Below are 20513 nucleotides of genomic sequence, written 5' to 3'. Positions count from 1 at the left end.
CAGATTGCTCATCCTCCCTGCTCTCATCCACAGAGGGAGCAAGAACCTCGTACCTGTTGGACAAGTGCAAGGGCTGAGGCTCCTCCAATGCTACCTTCTGGATCCCCATACCTGCTGCACTTGTAGTCACACCCTCCTATCCCTGACCACGGACCAAATTTGAAATATTTAACCTAAGGGGTGCCTCCTGGAACACAGCATCCAGGTAACTCTCCCCCTCTCTGATGTATCGCAGTGTCTGCAGCTCGGACTCCAGTTCATCAACCATGAGCCGAAGTTCCTCGAGCCGACATCACTTACTGCAGATGTGGACACTGGTGTCCAGCAGCTCCCACATGCTACAGCTGCAACACATCACCTGCCCTGCCATCTCTAATGTATTTTATTTAATTAATTATGTTTTCAAGTTTTGAAATATCAATTATCTATGTTTAGTTTTCAATTAGAGAGAGAGAATGTGATACAGGGAGAGAGAGGGTGATGCAGGAAGAGAGCGTGAGGGATTGTGATACAGGGAGAGAGAGAGCAAGGGACTGTAATCCAGAGAGCGAGAGAGTAACCCCAATATTTACAGGAGGTAGGGGGTAAGGAGGGAGCAGGGTATGGGGACTTTTTTTATGCTCGAATCCCTCAGGTCCTGCTGAATTTTAAGGCCGAACCAGATTCGAATATTTTGTCACTGTTTCTCGGTTGTAGCCAGCCAGATTGAGAGTCTGCGCAGGTGTCAGTCGGGTAGACCTTCATCACCAGGCTGCAGCCAGGAAGCAGAGAGGAGAGCGAGAGGGATAGGAAAGGCCGGAGAGATCACGTGGTGGGGGGAGGCAGAGATAAGAGGCTGGGGATGGGTAGAGCACAGGCCAGATAGATCAGAGGCTGGAGTGGGGTGGTGGAAATCGGAAAGACTGGGGTGTGGAAGGGAAGTCGGAAGGGTCGGGGTGACATCATGGTTTGGGGGGACCGATAGCGTGATGGGTGGAGTCAGCTGAATGTACGAGTGGTTTACAGGTTTGCCTAGGGAGCAGGGAGAAGCAGTACTGCTGAAAAGGCACATACTTGCTGGATCCAGCCCTTCTTGCCTCCCTTCAGCTGCCAGGTTTCCCAAAGCCCGGGAAGTTTAGTGTTAAAAATGGAGATAAAATGTGAGGCATGCAGCCTCATTAAAATATTTTAACGTGCAACCCGCCCGCTGGGAGTGGATTAGTTGCCCTCTGTCCCGCCTGCGTTAAAACTGGAAGTGGGCGGGTTTAAGATGGGATGGGATGGGGGTTAGTTTAATGGGCTTGTAACTGTAGGGAGAAGATTGCTGAAGTACCCCAGTTTAATGGTGCTTATAGTTACAGGTTTCTGAGGTACCCGAGTTTAATGTTACCTGTAATAAGATGAGAAGATTGCTGAGGTACCTTTGTTCAATGTGCTTGTAACTACAATGAGAACCCCAGAAAGCCCTTTCACCCTGGAGAGTTGGTTTCAAATCCATCCTAATGGTTAAGTGCCAACAAATTGGGATTGTAACATGGAAAGGTTATTTAAATCCTGCTGTCGTTGCACTGCCACAGATACTAGGAGAACCCACCTTGAAAGACCTGTTTACATAATACTCGGTGATGATGCGGCTGTGCACTCGCGTCTGCTGCAGACGACCGATGCTTGGAGGTTTGATAAATATGATGAAGGGCTTTAGCTCCTTTGTTCGTGCCTCTGGAATTCTCTGTGTGAAGGAAGATGAACAAAAGTGAAGTGAAAGTGAATCTACTCTGTACCAGTAAACCTACACTATACCAGTGAATCTGCACTCCCACTCACCCACCCCGACAACTCATTCAGCCAGCCCAACATCCCACTCACCCAGTCTGACATCCCACATGTGATATATTCTTACGATATCACTAAGAAACACACTGCACAAGATGGCTCCAATGCAGAAACTGTCACCATGTGACTTTGCCACATAACCCTTCATTAATCATCATAGGCAGTCCCTCGGAATCGAGGAAGACTTGCTTCCACTCCTGAAGTGGGTTCTTTGGTGGCTGAACACTCCAATACAAGAGCCACAGATTCTGTCACAGGTGGGGCAGACAGTCGCCGAGGGAAGGGGTGGGTCTGACTGATTTGTCGCATGCTCCTTCCGCTGCCTTCGCTTGATCTCTTCATGCTCTCGACATTGAGCCTCAAAGTGCTCAACGCCCTCTCGGATGCACTTTCTCCACTTAGGTCGGTCTTTGGCCAGGGATTCCCAGGTGTCAGTGGTGATGTAGCAGTTTATCAGGGAGGCTTTGAGGATGTCCTTGTAATGTTTCCGCATCCCAACTTTGGCTCGTTTGCCATGAAGGAGCTCCGCATAGAGCACTTGCTTTGGGAGTCTCGTGTCTGGCATGCAAACTATGTGGCCTGCCCAGCAAAGCTGATCGAGTGTTGTCAGTGCTTCAATGCTGGGGATGTGAGCCTGGATGAGGACACTGATGTTCGTGCGCCTGTCCTCCCAGGGGATTTGCAGGATCTTGCGAAGACATCGTTGGAGATATATCTCCAGCGACTTGAGGTGTCTTCTGTACATTTTTCATGCCTCTGAGCCATACAGGAGGGCGGGTATTACTACAGCCCTGTAGACCATGAGCTTGATGGTAGATTTGAGGGCCTGGTCTTCGAACACTCTTTCCCTCAGGTGGCCGAAGGCTGCACTGGCGCACTGAAAGCGGTGTTGAATCTCCGCATCAATGCCTGCTTTTGTTGATAAGAGGCTCCCGAGGTATGGGAAATGGTCCACGTTGTTGAGGGCCGCGCCGTGGACCTTGATGACTGGGGGGGCAGTGCTGTGCGGTGAGGACAGGCTGGTGGAGGACCCTTATCTAACAGATGTTTAGCATGCCTCAGTAAATACATCGACTATATCCTGGAGTTCAGCCTCAGAATGTGCGCAGACGCAGGTGTCGTCCGTGTACTATAGCTCAATGACAGAAGTTGAGGTGATCTTGGACCTGGCCTGGAGGTGGAGTAGGTTAACCAGCTTCCCACTGGTTCTGTAGTTTAGTTCCACTCCAGCGGTGAGCTTGTTGATTGTGAGATGGAGCATGGCAGCAAGGAAGATTGAGAAGAGGGTTGGAGCAATGACACAGTCCTGTTTGACCCCGATCCGGATGTGGGTTGGGTCTGTAATGGATCTGTTGGTAAGGATCACGGCCTGCATGTCGTCGTGGAGCAGGCGAAGGATGTTGACAAATTTTTGGGGGCATCCGAAACGGAGGAGGACGCTCCATAGACCCTTGCGGTTGATAGTGTCAAAGGCCATGTATAAGGGCTGACACTGCTCGCTACAATTTCCTGCAGCTGTTGCGCTGCAAAGATCATGTCCATTATATCCCGTAGGGGACGAAATCCGCACTGTGACTCCAGAAGGAGCTCCTCGCCACAGGGAGAAGACGGTTGAGGAGAACTCTAGCGACAACTTTCCCAGTGGCTGATAGCAGGGAGATTCTCATGTAGTTGACGCAGTCGGACTTGTCCCCTTTTTTAAAGATGGTCACAATCACTGCATCTCTGAGATCTCCCGGCATGCTCTCCTTCCTCCAGATGAGAGAGATGAGGTCATGTATCCGCGCCAACAGTGCCTCTCCGTCATACTTTAGCTCCTCTGCAGGGATTCCATCCGCTCCCGTAGACTTGTTATTCTTGAGCTGCTTTATGGCTTTTCCTACCTCGTGCATCGTTGGGGTTTCACTGAGGTGGTGGCGGGTTGGAGTCGAGAACACTTGAGTCAAAGGCAGAGTCTCGATTGAGGAGATCTTTGAAGTGCTCCTTCCAGTGGGCCCCTGACAGCCTTGGTGTCCTTGATGAGTGTTTCCCCGTTCTTGGCCAGCAGTGGGGTGGGGCCTTGGGAGTTTGGACCATAGGTGGCCTTGACTGCAACGAAGAATCCTCGTATATCATGGCTGTCGGCCAGTGGTTGTATCTCCTGTGCTTTCTCCATCCACCACCTATTAATAGATACGTTATAGTGAACTAACATGGTATTCTCTACGAACTGGCTTTTAAACTCCTTGAATACTTGTCGTATTCTTCTGACCACTTCCAATGGACCTGGTTTTTCAACAGCTCATTCAGTGAATGTTTCACGGTAGTCAAATTTGGCAGGAACTTCCAATAATAGTTCAAAAGATCCCAAAATGATCGAAGTTCAGTGATATTCTTGGGAGTGGGTGAATTTCTGATTGCATCCAGCTTTCTCTTCGTTGGATGTAAACCATCTTTGTCTACTCTGTGCCCCAAGTACTCCACTGAGTTTTGAAATATCTCACACTTGTGAACAGTTGCTTGTACTCTGTGCCTCTCTAGCCATTTGAGCAGTTCATTTAACATGTTATTATGGATTTGCCTGTTTGGTGCTGAAATGAGCATGTCATCTAAATAACATACTACCGCTTCAACGCCTTGCAAAATGTGGTTCATCACCCCTTGGAATATGGTGGGGTGGAAGACACTCCAAATGGTAGCCTATTAAATTGATATAGGCCTAGCTAACTGTTATAGTCAAGCATGACTTGGACTCCTCATCTGGCTCAAGTTCTAAGTAGGCATTTGTCAGATGGTTTATTTTTCTGGAGGTCCGAGAGGTCAGGAGTTTGAAAGGTCAGTTCGAGAAGTCCGAGATTTCGCGAGGTCTTGGAGTTCGAGAGGTCCGGGAGTTCGAGAGGTTGAGAGCTCCGGGGGTTCAAGAGGTCTGGGAGTTCGCGAGGTCGAGAGATCGGGAGGTCGTGAGTTCGAAAGATCCGGGAATTCGAGAGGTCGAGAGGTCCGGGAGTTCGAGAGTTCGAGAGGTCCGGGAGTTCGAGAGGTCTGGGAGTTCAAGAAGTCGAGAAGTCGAGAGGGTCGAGAGGTCGTGTGTTCGAGAGGTCTGGGAGTTTGAGAGGTTGAGTGGTCGAGAGGTCGGGGGATCGTGAGGTCGGGAGGTCGTGAGGTCATGAGTTCGAGAGGTCTGGGAGTTCGAGAGGTCAAGAGGTCGAGAGGTCGAGAAGTTGAGAGGGTCGAGAGGTCCAGGAAATTCAGAGGTCCAGGAATTCGAGAGGTCCGGGAGTTTGAGAGGTCAAGAGGTCCAGGAGTTCGAGAGGTCGGGAGTTCGTGAGTTCGGGAGGCCGGAGAAGTCGATGAGTTGGTAAATATCTCTCTTTTTCTTTTTAATTAGATTTTAAACTAGATAAGTCTAACTAGAGGGATGGCAGGGCAGCTCAGTCCCGTGGAGTGCACTTCCTGCGGCATGTGGGAAGTCCTGGATGCTTCGCGCAGCCTAGACAACCATGTGTGAAGGAGGTGTCTCCAGCTTCAACTACACGAGCTCCGCGTTTCGGAGCTTGAGCGGCGGCTGGAGTCAATACGGCGCATCCGTGAGGCTGAGAATTATGTGGATAGCACGTTTCAGGAGGTGGTCACCCCGCAGTTTAAAAGCGCGCAGGCAGAAGGGAAGTGGGTGACCACCAGACGTAATAAGAATGCTAGGCAGGTAGTGCAGGAGTTCCCCCCGTGAGTCCATCTAGTTTTCCAACTGATATTCTCTTCTGAGTATCGGTGAGGGCGATGGTGCCTCTGGGGAATGCAGCCAGAGCCAATTCCAAGGCACCACGGTTGGTTCAGCTGCACAAGGGGGAGAGATGAAGAATAAAAGAACTCTACTGATAGGAGATTCTATAGTTAGGGGAACAGACAGGCGTTTCTGCGGCCGTCGACGTGACTCCCGAATGGTATGGTGCCTCCCTGGTGTCAGGGTCAAGGATGTCACAGAGCGGACGCAGGGCATCCTGGGGGGAGAGGGTAAACAGCTAGACGTCATGGTCCTATCAGGACCAACGACACAGGTAAAAAGAAGGATAAGGTCCTACAGGCAGAATTCAGGGAGCTAGGAAGAAAAATAAAGGATAGGACCTCAAAGGTAGTAATCTCCGGGTTATTACCGGTGCCATGTGCTAATGAGTACAAGAACAGAAGGATAGAGAGGATAACACGTGGCTGGAGAGTTGGGTGTAGGAGGGAGGACTTTAAATTCTTGAGGCATTGGGACTGCTTCTGGGGGAGATGGGACCTGTACAAACTGGACGGGTTGCACTTCAACAGTTCCGGGACCAATATCCTCGCGGGGAATTTTGCTAGTGCTGTTGGGGAGAGTTTAAACTAGCTTGGCAGGGGGATGGGAACCTGAGGACAAATTCAATAGGAAAGGAAGTAAAGCAGAAAGTGGATAGCAAGAATTTAGAAAGCGAATCTGTAAGACAGAGGAAACAAGGATTAGTAAGTAGTAATCAAGGAGGTCTTCCTGTGCTAAATGGTATATACTTTAATGCAAAGAATATAGCGAATAAGGCGGATGAGCTAAGAGCACAGGTAGATATTTGGGAGTATGACATTATAGCCATTACAGAAACATGGCTGAAAGAGGGGCAGGTTTGGCAGATCAATATTCCTGGTTACAGGATTTTTAGACAAGATAGAGAGGGGGGTAAAAAGGGGGGGTCATCGCGGTATTGATTAAAGAAACTATTACAGCGGTGAGGAGGAATGATATGTTAGAGGGATCATCAAATGAGGCTATATGGGTCAAATATGGTGAAAAATAAAAAAGAGGCGATCATACCGCTGGCGTGTATTATAGACCCCCAAACAGAGGGAGGGAGATAGAGGAGCAAATATGTAGGCAAATTGCTGTGAAGTCCAAAAACCATAGAGTAGTAATAGTAGGCCATTTTAATTATCCAAATATTGATTGGGACAAATATACTGTGAAGAGTATAGAGGGTGTGGAATTCTTGAGAATTCTTAAGAATTCAAGAGAACCTTTTTAGTCAGTATGTAGCAAGTAACGAGAGGGGGCGGTTTTGGATTTAGTTTTGGGGAATGAAGCTGGGCAGGTGGAAGGGGTATTAGAGGGAGAGCGCTTGGGTGCCAATGACCATAATTCAGTCAGGTTCAAGTTGGTTATGGATAAGGACAAGGATAGGCCTGGAATAAAAGTCCCGAATTGGGGAAAAGCTAATTTTGCTAAGTTAAGGAGTGATTTGCCAACAGTGAACTGGAAACAGCTACTTGTGGGTAAAGCAGTGTCAGAACAGTGGGAGGCATTCAAGGAGGAGATCTGGAAGACTCATGCCAAACATGTGCCCTTAGAGAAAAAGGGTGGGAATAATAATTCTAGAGTCCCCTGGATGTCTAGGGACTTACAAGGGAGGATAAAGAAAAAAAAGGGATGCTTATGACATATACCAATGGCTAAATACTATAGAATCTTTAGAGGAATATAGAAAGTTAAGAGGCAAAATTAAAAAGGATATTAGGAATGCTAAGAGAGAGCACGTAAAATTAAGGAAAACCCTAAGATGTTCTATAAATACTTTAAGAGTCAGAGGGTAACTAAAGAAAGGGTAGGGCCTATTAGAGACCATGAGGGTAATCTATGTGTGGAGGCAGAAGATGTTGGTAAGGTTCTTAACGAATACTTTGCATCTATTTTCACAAAGGAAAGGGGCAATGCAGATACTGCTATCAAGGAGGAGTGTGATATTCTGGATGAAATAAATATAATGAGAGAGGAAGTATTAAGGGGTTTAGCAGCTTTGAAAGTCGATAAGTCCCCAGGCCAGGATGAAATGCATCCCAGGCTATTGAGTGAAGTAAAAGAGGAAATAGCAGAGGCCTTGGCCATCATTTTCCAGTCCTCTTTGGATTTAGGCATGGTGCCGGAGGATTGGAGGACTGCTAATGTAGTACCTTTGTTTAAGAAGGGAGAAAGGGATAGGCTGAGTAATTACAGGCTTGTCAGCCTAACCTCAATGGTGGGAAAATTATTGGAAAAATTCCTGAAAGACAGGATGAATCTACATTTGGAAAGGCAAGGATTAATTAGGGACAGTCAGCACGGATTTCTTAAGGGAAGATTGTGTTTGACTAACCTGATTGAATTTTTTGAGGAGGTAACCAAGAGGGTTGATGAGGGTAGTGCGTACGATGTAGTGTACATGGACTTTAGCAAAGCCTTTGATAAGGTCCCACATGGTAGACTGGTCACTGTCATGTATGTATGCTTGGATTTACTGGCCACCAGGTGGCGCCACTGTTGGAGGTCAGTGGGCTGTGCGCACATGTGTGCAGCCCAGGCATAAAAGGCCAGCCATCTTGTAATGTCATCACTTTGGACCCTAATAAAGTAGAGCCAGGTTGTGTACATGTTCGGAGTTTACAGTATTCAATCTATTGAGTTATTGCATACACAACATTTGGCGATGAGGTAACAAGCACCTTTGCATGCAAAAATGAGCACAATTGGAATTCTGGAGCGATTCGTGGAGGGAGACTTTGTAGCCCGCTTGAACCAGTACTTCTTGGCCAACAAAATGGAGGAAGAGGCAGACGCAGTTCGGCGCTGGGCGGTCCTCTTCATCGTTTGCGGTCCAAAAATCTATGGAATAAAGAATCACCTCTCGCCCTTAGGTCCAATGGACAAGGACTATGAAACATTGTGTGCCCTGGTACGTGACCATCTCAGACCAGATGAAGGCATCATCATCTCAAGATATCGATTCTATACGCACGTTCGTTCTGAGGGCTAGGATGTATTGGAATTCGTTGCTGACCTAAAACGTCTAGCTGGACCGTGTAAGTTCGAAACTGCATTAGCAAACATGCTGCGGGACTTCTTTGTAATCGGCATCAACCATGAGGTAATCCTGCGTAAGCTACTGGCGGCGGAGACGCTGGATTTGAGCAAGGCCATCACGATTGCTCAATCATGTATGTTGACGGACAAAAGCTTTAAAGCAGATATCATTGAAAAATCGAAACTCGGCAAGTACTGTTTACAAGATAGTTTGGCAGAGCTGCATATGGCAGGGTCTACCCGACTGCGTACGCGAAACCTGTGGCTGCTCAAAGTCCACCAACGGGAATGAATCCGATATCACCGTGTTGGCGTTGTGGGGGAAATCATCGGCACCATCAGTGTTGGTTTAAACAGTATATTTGTAAAGGCTGTTTGAGAGTGGGGCATCTCCAGCACATGTGTCCGCAACTGAGCAAGCGAGCTGCGACACACCATGTGGAGGATTATGACCAGTATAGCACGGATCCGGATATGCAATCTGAGATATCAGGGGAGGAAGTGTATGGACTGTATTCATTCCTAACAAATAATGATTAATGTAAAACTTAATGGTGTGCCGGTATCAATGGAATTGGACACGGGTGCGAGTCACTCAATAATGAGCCAGAGGACATTCGACAGGCTGTGGGATACTAAGGCTGTGAGGCCTGAGCTGAGTCCAGTCAATGCCAAGTTGCGTACGTACGTTAAAGAACTCATAACGGTGATTGGCAGTGCAGTGCAGTGTAGTATGATGGTGCGGTTCACGATTTACTGTTATGGATTGTTCCAGGCAATGGTCCAACGCAGTTCGGCAGGAACTGGTTAGAAAAAATCAAATGGAACTGGAACGATATCAAAGCGTTGTCGTCGTTGTCGGATACACTATGTACTCAATTGCTGAGCAAGTTCCCCTCACTATTTGAACCAGGCATCGGCAATTTCACGGGGGCCAAGGTACAGATCCACGTGGACTCGGATGCAAGACCCGTCCATCATAAAGCTCGGGCAGTTCCATACATGATGAGGGGGTAGGTCGAAATCGAACTGGACAGACTCCAGCGTGAAGGGATCATATCACCGGTTGAATTTAATGAATGGGCCAGCCCCATTGTTCCTGTGTTGAAAAGTGGTAGTACTGACAGGATTTGTGGAGACTAGAAGGTTACGATCAACGAGTTTCGAAACATGATCAATACCCGTTACCGAAGACTGATGACCCTGTTTGCAACGCTAGCCGGGGGGGGGGGGGGGGGGGGAGTCGTTCACTAAACTGGATCTGACGTCGGCCTACATGACACAGGAGCTGATCGACACGTCGAAGAAACTTATGTGCATCAACACTCAAAAAGGACTGTTTATCTACAACAGGTGCCCTTTTGGAATTCGCTCGGCTGCAGCCATATTTCAGAGGAACATGGAGAGTCTACTGAAGTCTGTCCCCAGAACTGTCGTGTTCCAAGATGACATCCTGGTCACAGGTCGTGACTCCGCCGAACATCTGAACAACCTGGAAGAGGTTCTACATCGTCTGGACAAAGTGAGACTCAGACTGAAACGCTCGAAGTGCGTCTTCATGGCACCGGAAGTCGAATTCCTGGGGAGGAAAATTGCTGCTGACGGTATAAGGCCTATGGACTCGAAAACCAAGGCCATCAAAAATGCACCCAAGCCTCAGAATGTGATGGAGCTGAGTTCATTCCTTGGTCTACTCAACTACTTTGGTAATTTCTTACCTAGATTGAGCACCTTATTAGAGCCACTGCACATGCTGCTAAGAAAAGGCGACGTGTGGGTGCATCTCAAGATAGAGCTTTTGAGAAAGCTACTAATCTGCTTTGCTCTAACAAGCTGCTGGTACATTATGATCCATGTAAGCATCTAGTATTGGCCTGTGATGCTTCGACATATAGAGTTGGTTGCGTGCTCCAACAAGCTAATGAGTCGGGCAAATTACAACCTGTTGCATATGCTTCAAAAAGTTTGTCAAAGGCAGAAAGAGCCTACAGCATGGTAGAGAAAGAAGCACTAGTCTGTGTGTATGGGGTTAAAAAGATGCATCAGTACTTGTTTGGTCTTCGGTTTAAACTGGAAACAGATCACAAGCCACTAATTTCATTGTTTTCGGAAAACAAAGGTATCAACACCAATGCATCGTCCTACATCCGGAGGTGGGTACTGACATTATCTATCTATGATTATGTCATTCGCCATAGTCCTGGCACTGAGAATTGTGCCGATGCATTGAGCTGTCTGTCGTTGCCCATACCGGAGTTGGAAACGCCACAACCGGCAGACCTACTGTTAGTTATGGATGCTTTTGAAAGTGAAAGAACCCTTGTCACGGCCCAAGAAGTTAAGACCTGGATCAGCCAGGACCCGATATTATCGGTTGTGAAACGTTGTATCCTTAGTGGTGATTGGTCTGCTATACCCAAGCAAATGTGTGAGGAGACCAAACCTTACATCCGTCGCAAAGACAAACTATCCATTCAAACAGATTGTATACTGTGGGATAATCGTGTTGTTATGCCCAAGAAAGACAGAGAGAAATTTGTGCATGATCTATATAGCACGCATCCCGGTATTGTCATGATGAAAGCCATTGCCAGATCTCATGTATGGTGGCCTGGAATTGACTCTGATCTGGAATCATGTGTGCATCAGTGCAACACTTGCATGCAGCTTAGTAAAGCACCAGTGGAATCACTGCTGAGTCTGTGGTCGTGGCCATCTAAACCATAGTCCAGGATCCACATCGACTTTGCAGGTCCCTTCCTGGGAAAGATGTTCTTAGTTGTGGTGGATGCTTATTCCAAGTGGATAGAGTGTACAATCATATCATCCAGCACATCCACAGCTACCATTGAGAGCCTTCGTATCATGTTTGCTACGCATGGTCTGCCTGACATCGTTGTAAGCGACAACGGATCTTGCTTCACTAGTATGGAGTTTCAAGAGTTCAAGAAACTCAATGGTATCAAACATGTGAGGTCAGCACCAGATGTTATGTATGTAAACATTACCAATGTGTAAAACTTGCCACCAGGGGGTGCACCTGTGGGAGAGCCAAGGGTCACTGCACACCCTGGGCAAGCAGGTATAAAAGGCAATCTACCATGCTGCCTCCTCACTCTGGAGTTACAATAAAGAGATCAAGGTCACAACAGTTTGAGCTTAAGCTATACAGTCTTGTGGAGTTATTCTGAACGTAACAATTGGCGACGAGTAACAGATCACGAACTTTCACACGGTTATGGCTGCCGTTGGTATCCTTGAGCGATTTGTTGAGGGTGATGATTGGGAAGCATTCGTTGAGCGTCTTGACCAACAAGCTGGAAAAATAAGAAACCGCTGTCAGGCGCAGGGCGATTCTCCTCACCGTTTGCGGGTCCACAATATATGGCCTCATCAAAAATCTGCTAGCACCGACGAAACCAACAGGAGAAAACATATGATGAGTTGTGCACACTGATTCGAGAACACCTCAAGCTGAAGGAGAGCATCTTGATGGCCAGGTATCGCTTTTATAAACACCACTGGTTCGAGGGCCAGGACGTGGCGAACTATGTCACTGACCTAAGACACCTTGCGGGACCGTGCATATTTGCTGGATTTTTGGGGGAAGCGTTGCGGGACTTTTTCATGCTTGAAATCGGCCACGAGGTCATTCTTCGCAAACTGCTGTCTGCCGAATCCCTAGATCTGAGCAAGGCCATCACGATAGCCCAGACTTTTATGTCCACGAACGATAACACCAAACAGATATCATTGCAGCATTGGAACTCACCGGCAAGTACTGTGCATAAAATAACGCCTTCAGCAGGCAGAACTGTACATGGCAGGGCCTACACGCCCGCAGAGGCCAGACCTAGGATGACCCATGGGGCGTGAATGCGAATCCATTAGCACCATGTCGGCTTGGGGGGTTAATCACCGAGCCCATCAATGTCGATTCAAGCACCACGTGTGCAAGGGCTGTGGAACAATGGGGCACCTCCAGCAAATGTGCAGACGTGCTGTGACTCACCACGTGGCAGAGTCGGCAGAAGATGACCGATCTGGCGCAGATCACGCTGAACGAGTAAGAGAGGCAACTCAACCCGAGGCTGAAGAGGAAGTGTATGGGATACACACCTTCACCATCAAAAGCCCTCCGATAATGTTAAAAGTCAAATTAAATGGCATTCCAGTTTCCATGGAATTGGACACGGGGCGAGTCAGTCAGTTATGAGCCAGAAGGCTTTTGGGAAACTGTGGGACAACAGGCACAAAGGCCAAAACTAAGCCCGATCCACACCAAGCTGCGCACTTACACCAAAGAGCTCATACCAGTCATTGGCAGTGCGGCAGTGAAAGTATCGTACGATGGAGCTGTGCATGATTTACCACTATGGATTGTACCAGGTGATGACCCAACGCTTTTCGGCAGAAGCTGGCTGGGAAAGATCTGATGGAACTGGGATGACATCAAAGCACTGTCTTCGGAGGATGACGCCTCGTGCGCCCAAGTGTTAAACAAATTCCCATCATTATTGCCAAAGTGCAGATCCATCTTGTCCCTGATGCACAAGGCCCGAGCGGTTCCATACATGATGTGAGAGAAAGTCGAGATCGAGCTGGACATACTTCAATGAGAGGGGATCATATCGCCAGTCAAGTTCAACGAGTGGGCCAGTCCAATTGTTCCGATGTTGAAAAGTGATGGAATGGTCAGAATCTGCGGGGACTACAAGGTAACGATCAACCGAGTCTCGTTACAGGACCAGTACCCATTACTCAAAGCGGATGACCTGTTTGCAACACTAACAGGGGGGAAGTCATTCACCAAGCTGGATCTAACCCCTGCTTACATGACACAGGAGCTGGCTGAACCTTCGAAAAAATTGACGTGCATCAACATGCACAGAGGACTGTTCAAGTACCACAGATGCCCCTTTGGGATTCGCTCGGCTGTGGCCATCTTCCAGAGGAACATGGAGCATCTGCTGAAATCGGATCCATGCACCGTGGTATTTCAAGGTGTTTCATCACTGGCCGCAATACCACCGAACACTTGCACAACCTGGAAGAGGTTCTAAAGCGACTGGACAGAGTGGGACTCAGGCTGAAACACTCCAAGTGTGTTTTCCTGGCGCCAGAGGTCGAATTTCTGTGGAGAAAGATTGCAGCAGACGGCATCAGACCCACGGACTCCAAGACGGAGGCCATCAAGAATGCATCCAGACCACAGAAGGTGATGGAGTTGCGTTCGTTCCTAGGACTCCTCAACTATTTTAGTAACTTTCTACCAGGGTTGAGCAGTTTGCTGGAACCATTGCATTTATTGCTACACAAGGGTGATGACTGGATTTGGGGTAAATTTCAAGAGACAGCCTTTAACAAGGCCAGAAACCTGCTATGTTGTAACAAGTTACTTGTATTGTATGACCCGTGTAAACGTTTAGTACTAGCTTGTGATGCATATTCGTATGGGGTCGGTTGTGTGTTACAGCAAGCCAATGGGTCAGGTAAACTGCAACCGGTTGCATATGCGTCCAGAAGCTTATCCAAGGCTGACCGAGCCTACAGTATGGTTGAGAAAGAATCATTAGCATGCGTGTACAGGGTTAAGAAAATGCACCAATATCTATTCAGACTCCGGTTCGAGCTCGAAACCGACCACAAGCCGCTAATTTCGTTGTTCTCAGAAAGCAAAGGTATTAACACCAATGCTTCGTCCCGCATCCAAAGATGGACACTAATGTTATCTGCGTATGACTACGTAATCCGCCACAGACCAGGCACAGAGAACTGTGCGGATGCCCTCAGTCGGCTATCATTGTCCACCACTGGGGTGGAAATGGCGCAACCTGCAGACTTGCTTCTTGTAATGGATACTTTTGAGAGCGAGGGATCACCTATCACGGCTCGCCAGATCAGGACCTGGACTAGCCAGGACCTGGTGCTGTCACTAGTAAAAAGCTGCATCCTCAATGGGAGCTGGTCAGCGGTTCCCGGGGAAATGCAAGACGAAATTAATCTGTGCCACCGATGCAAGGATGAAATGTCCATTCATTCGGACTGTCTCCAAAAAAAGGCAGGGAAACGTTTATACGCGACCTTCACAGTACCCACCCAGGCATAGTCATGATGAAGGCTATCGCCTAGTCGCACGTTTGGTGGCCCGGCATTGACTCAGAATTGGAGCTATGTGTACACCAATGCAACACTTGCTCACAGTTGAGCAATGCACCAAGGGAGGCCCCACTGAGTCTGTGGTTATGACCCTCCAAACCATGGTCCAAGGTCCACATAGATTTCGCTGGCCCCTTTCGAGGAAAGGTGTTCCTAGCAGCAGTGGACGCTTACTCCAAATGGATTGAATGTATAATAATGTCATCATGTACGTCCACTGCCACCATTGAAAGCCTCCAGGCCTTGTTCGCCACCCATGGTTTGTCTGATGTCCTTGTTAGTGACAATGGACCATGTTTCACCAGCTCGGAATTCAACTAGTTCATAACCCGCAATGGCATCAAGCATGTCAGGTCTGCACCATTTAAGCCTGCATCCAATGGTCAAGCGGAACGAGCAGTCCAAACCATCAAGCAGAGCTTGAAATGCATGACGAACGGTTCCCTGCAGACCTGGTTATCTCGGCTTCTGCTCAGCTACCGCACGCTTGCTTACCGGGGTTCTCCCTGTAGAATTGCTAATGAAGAGAGCACTCAAAACCAGGCTCTCCTTAGTCCACCCGGATCTCAATGATCATGTAGAAACCCGGCGTCACCGGCATAACATGTACCACGATCGTGCGGCTGTATCACATGACATTGAGGTTAATGACCCTGTGTTTGTTCTTAATTACGCTCATGGTCCCAAATGGGTTGCTGGCACTGTGTTAGCCAAGGAGGGGAATACAGTGTTTGTTGTTAAACTTTTGAATGGACAAATGTGCAGAAAGCACTTGGATCAGACCAAACTGTGGTTCATTGACAACCAAGAACAGTTTGAAGAGGACATTACCATTAATGCTCTACCCACACTCAACCAACCAGCAATCGACCCTGCGGTCAACCACGAGGATGAACTCACCATGCCCGACAGTCTGATCAGATCAGCCACACCACAGTGCAGCAATGATCCGACCGACTCACCCATGCCAGAACTTCAACTCAGCGATCAACCCGGGAACGCAGGGCCCAGGATCGCCTCAACTTGTACATAACTTGTATCAAAGACTTTGTGGGAGGGGGAATGATGTTATGTATGTAAACATTACCAATGTGTAAGACTTGCAACTAGGGGGCGCACCTGTGGGAGACCCAAGGGTCACCTGCACACCCTGGGCAAGCAGGTATAAAAGGCAGTCTACAATGCTGCCTCCTCACTCTAGAGTTACAATAAAGAGACCAAGGTCACAACAGTTTGAGCTTAAGATATATAGTCTTGTGGAGTTATATTAAACGTAACACCATTCAAACCCGCATCCAATGGACAAGTAGAGCATGCGGTCCAAACCATCAAGCAGAGTATGAAATATGTAACTCAAGGTTCACTGCAAACTTGCTTGTCACGCATATTGCTTAGTTACAGGACAAGACCCCATACGCTTACCGGGGTCTCCCCTGCTGAACTATTGATGGAGAGGCTCTGTCTTGTCTACCTTGACTTGAATAATCGTGCCAAATACTGACGTCAAAGTCAGCAAGGGTATCATGATTGTGCTACTGTCTCACGTGACATTTCTATCAATGATCATGTGTATGTACTGAATTATGGTCAAGGTCCCAAATGGATCGCCGGTACTGTAACGGCCAAGAAGGGTAACAGCGTGTTTATCGTTAAGCTCAAGAATGGGCAAACATGCAGGAAACATGTCGATCAGATAAAGCTGCGGCACACGGATGAATCGGAACAGTCTGAGGAAGACACAATCAGTGACCAACCAACCTACCCTCAGTCATCCGAAGACTCCGCTGTCATCAATGAATCTGGACTTTCAATCCCTGACGTGGTCATCCCATCAGATCGGCTACCCAGCCCCCAGTCATAACAGACTCAGAATACTCACCCAAGACTGGAGTTGAACTGAGACGTTCAACTCAGGAGTGGAAAGCCCCGGACCGTCTCAATTTGTAAAAAGAATGTTACTAATATCTTAAAGGGGGATATTGTCATGTCTTTATGCTTGGGTTTACTAGCCACCAGGTGGCGCCACTGACGGAGGTCATTGGGCTGTGCACACATGTGTGCAGCCCAGGTATAAAAGGCCAGCCATCTTGTAATGTAATCACTTTGGGCCCTAATAAAGTAGAGCCAGGTTTGTACCTGTTCGGAGTTTACAGTATTCAGTCTATTGAGTTATTGCATACACAACACTCATGAAGGTTAAAGCCCATTGGATCCAGGGCAAAGTGGCAAATTAGATCCAAAATAGGCTGAGAGGTAGGAAGCAAAGTGTAATGGTTGACGGATGTTTTTGTGGCTGGAAGGATGTTTCCAGTGGGGTTCCACAGGGCTCAGTATTGGGTCCCTTGTTTTTTGTGGTATATATCAACGATTTAGATTTGAATATAGGGAGTATGATTAAGAAATTTGCAGACAACACTAAAATTGGCTTTGAGGTTGATAATGAAGAGGAAAGTCATGGGCTGCAGGAGGATATCAATCTACTGGTCAGGTGGGCAGAGCAGTGGCAGATGGAATTTAATTCAGAGAACTGTGAGGTAATGCACATTGGGAGGGCTAATAAGCAAATGGTATACACATTAAGCGATAGGCCACTTAATAGTGTAGATGAACAAAGGGACCTTGGAGCGCTTGTCCACAGATCCCTGAAAGTAGCAGGACAGATGGACAAGGTGGTTAAGAAGGCATATGGAATGCTTGCCTTTATTGGCCGAGGCATAGAATATAAGAGCAGGGAATTGTAAATACTTTGGTTAGGCCACAGCTGGAGTATTGCGTGCAGTTCTGGTCGCCATATTATAGGAAGGACGTGATTGCACTAGAGAGGATGCAGAGGAGATTTACTAGGATGCTGCCTGGAATGGAGAATCTTAGTTATGAGGACAGATCGGATAGGCTGAGTTTGTTCTCATTGGAACAGAGGAGGTTGAGAGGAGGCCTCATTGAGGTGTACAAAGTATTGAGGGGTCTGGACATAGTGGATAGTAAGGGCCTATTTCCATTGGTGCAGGCATCTATTATGAGGAGGCATAGTTTTAAGGTGGTTGGTGGAAGATTTAGAGGGTATTTGAGGGGGGGGGGGGCTTCTTTACGCAGATGGTTGTGAGGATCTGGAACTCACTGCCTGGAAGAGTGGTGGATGCAGAAACCCTCACCACTTTTAAGAGATGGTTGGATGGGCACTTAAAGTGCCGTAATCTGCAGGGTTACGGACCTAGAGCTGGTAATTGGGATTAGACTGGATAACCTCTTGTTGGCCGGCGCAGATATAATGGTAAGTACTGCAGGGAATCAAATACGGCCAGGGTGGTCTCCTGGACTAGTCTCAATCGCCTGGATGGGTTGGAGAGGACTTTTCCCAGATTTTTTTCTCTAAATTGGCCTGGGTTTTTATCTGGTTTTTGCCTCTCCCAGGCTTCGGTTGGGGTGGAGTGTAGAATGTTTCAGTGGAAGGGGTGTCGCAGTTGTGTGGGGCGGACTGGTTGGGCTGGGTGCTCTTTACTTTTCCGCCATTGTTCATAGGTTTATATGTAACCTTCAGGGTTGCTGACCAAGAGCTGTGCGGCTCTTTGTCAGCCAGCGCTGACACGATGGGCCGAAATGGCCTCCTTCTGCATTGTAAATTTCTATGTTTCTATCTAACTTTGAGAAGATCTGGCCATCTGACAGCATTGTGAACAAATCTTCTGCATTTGGCAATGTATTGGGTAGATTACCCTCTAGAATTTGGTTTACGGTTATTTTATAATCACCACACAACCTTACCTTACCATCTGACTTAGGTACAACAACAATGGTTGTAGCCCAATTACTTAGATCTACCTCAGAGATAACATTCTTAGTTTCTAGTTTTCTGAGTTTTTGCTCAAACTTTCTCCTTGAGTGCGTATGGTACGGGATGTGCCTGCAGTAAACTGGTCTTGCATCTTTCTGCATTCTGATAGTCGCCTTGAACTCTTGGATTAGACTGCCTGTTTCGTGGAACACCTTCAGATACTGCTTGATGACATCATCTTTTGATGAAAATTTTGTTTCCACATGAAAAATCTCATTCCAATCCAGCTTCAGTGATCCCAACCAATTTCTATGTATCAAGGCCAGCTTGTTTGTTGCCACTACTGTGAAATGCAAGCTCTGAAACTGATCCTTGTATTTCACTGGCATAGTGATACATCCGACAACAGGGATTTGCTCTCCTGAGTACCCTCGTTGCTCTATCTTCGATTTCTCCAGTCGAAAATCATGCAACTTCCATGGGTGGAGAAGACCGTCCTAAGAGATCAACGGTACCCCCCCCCCCCCCGCCACAATGGTGATGAATGTGAAAGGAGTGGCTTGGCCATTATAGGGATGCTTTATGGTGTTGGTGTGTAGTGGTGCCAACCTGGCGCATCATGTGGCAGCCAGGGTGTACAGCGTCAAGTGAAGTAAATCTGGCCATGGTGAGGCCATCCCTGGTCTTCCAGGCAGCAATATGGTCGGGTGCTGATGCCCTGTGCCCTGTGCAATAACTGTTGATTGCGGAAAAGGTTGGTGTTGTTGTTGGTGCTGCTGGTGTGCCTGGTGATGGTGGTGTTGGGGCTGATCGTGTGAGATTCTGAGGACCAAGGTGAGAGACTTTCAATGGCACCTGTGCTTATGGAATAGATGGCAGTGACGTAGAGATGAAGAAGTGATCTATCCATGATGGGAGAGGTAATGAGGTCAGACTGGATTTGTGTAAAGACTTGCAGCATTCTGAAGCTGTAGTGGAAATGCAGTTTAGAGAAGCTAGTGGTTAAGGGAACATTTCTCAATCAGCTGGGAGCTTCGACTTGACATTTGAAGCTGTCAACTCATCAACTAATTGAATGGCCACTTCACAGACGAGGTCTAGGCACAGCGGGAAACTGGTGGGCGGCCTGTCAAATTCAAAAAGCTGGGGAAAAACCATTGTTAAATGACTGTAAACAAGTTACTAATGATTGTAATTGCCTCCCCCACTGCTGCATGTCGGATCTGCTCAGCATTGATAGACCTGACATTTGGTAAAGGCACGTAGTGGAGGTTTCACAGCAGGGTCCCGATCCGCTGGGGGAAAAAACAGTTTCTCACCCGACCCGCCACTGATCGTGCCGTAAAGTCCAGCCAAAGTTTTTAATATAGATGGTAACAGAATAGTAAGGCAATAGGTTGAAGTGGGACCTGGTGATAAAATTAAAGCTACCCTTCATAACAGTTAAGGGTGGGTGTTGTGGAAAGTGTATTTGGCTGATATCACATATTTCAAAGTCATTACAATTAATCTGTGTTATTAAATACTATTGAGCGACAACAAAGTGGTCTGTGGGCTTTTATGTCAAGGTTTGATCATAATAGGGCCAGTTGACCAGTTGACCATTGCAGAATAGCCCAGTAATTGTCTACCATTCCATTGGTACCTGAACACTTACTTGTGGTTCCAGGTCAATCACGCAAATTATCCCTGAATCCAGAATCAAGCGCACAGCCTCCCTGCTGGTGCCGTACAGATGGCCTTTGTACTCCCCATACTCGAGGAACCTGCAGTGAGAAGGAGACCCTTCACAAACGGAACAATATCGGTTTCAGCTTTCACAATCAATGTTAGCCTGTCAGAATGAAGGAGAACAGAGACTCTTCTCTTTCATATGAGGTCTCGGGTAAACAGCACAGTGCTCCTTTGACCAGCTTTTGTGTTCACTATCTAGTACCCTAAATCTCC

General features: G+C 47.6%; 1 protein-coding gene across 1 annotated transcript in view; it reads right to left on the bottom strand.

Moving 5' to 3' along the window:
- The window catches only part of LOC139259421 (MAGUK p55 subfamily member 4-like), a 238666-nt gene that overhangs the window by 4043 nt on the left and 214110 nt on the right, over nt 1-20513 (bottom strand). Inside the window, exons 17-18 of the mRNA XM_070874887.1 lie at nt 20224-20332; nt 1574-1708 (exon numbers count right to left, since the gene is read on the bottom strand). Coding sequence (XP_070730988.1) covers nt 1574-1708; nt 20224-20332 — 244 coding nt within the window. The remainder of the gene's footprint in view (nt 1-1573; nt 1709-20223; nt 20333-20513) is intronic.

Source organism: Pristiophorus japonicus, chromosome 3, assembly GCF_044704955.1.
Source record: "Pristiophorus japonicus isolate sPriJap1 chromosome 3, sPriJap1.hap1, whole genome shotgun sequence".
In the NCBI taxonomy this organism is placed as follows: domain Eukaryota; kingdom Metazoa; phylum Chordata; class Chondrichthyes; family Pristiophoridae; genus Pristiophorus; species Pristiophorus japonicus.
This window is presented reverse-complemented; position numbering and strand designations above follow the sequence as displayed.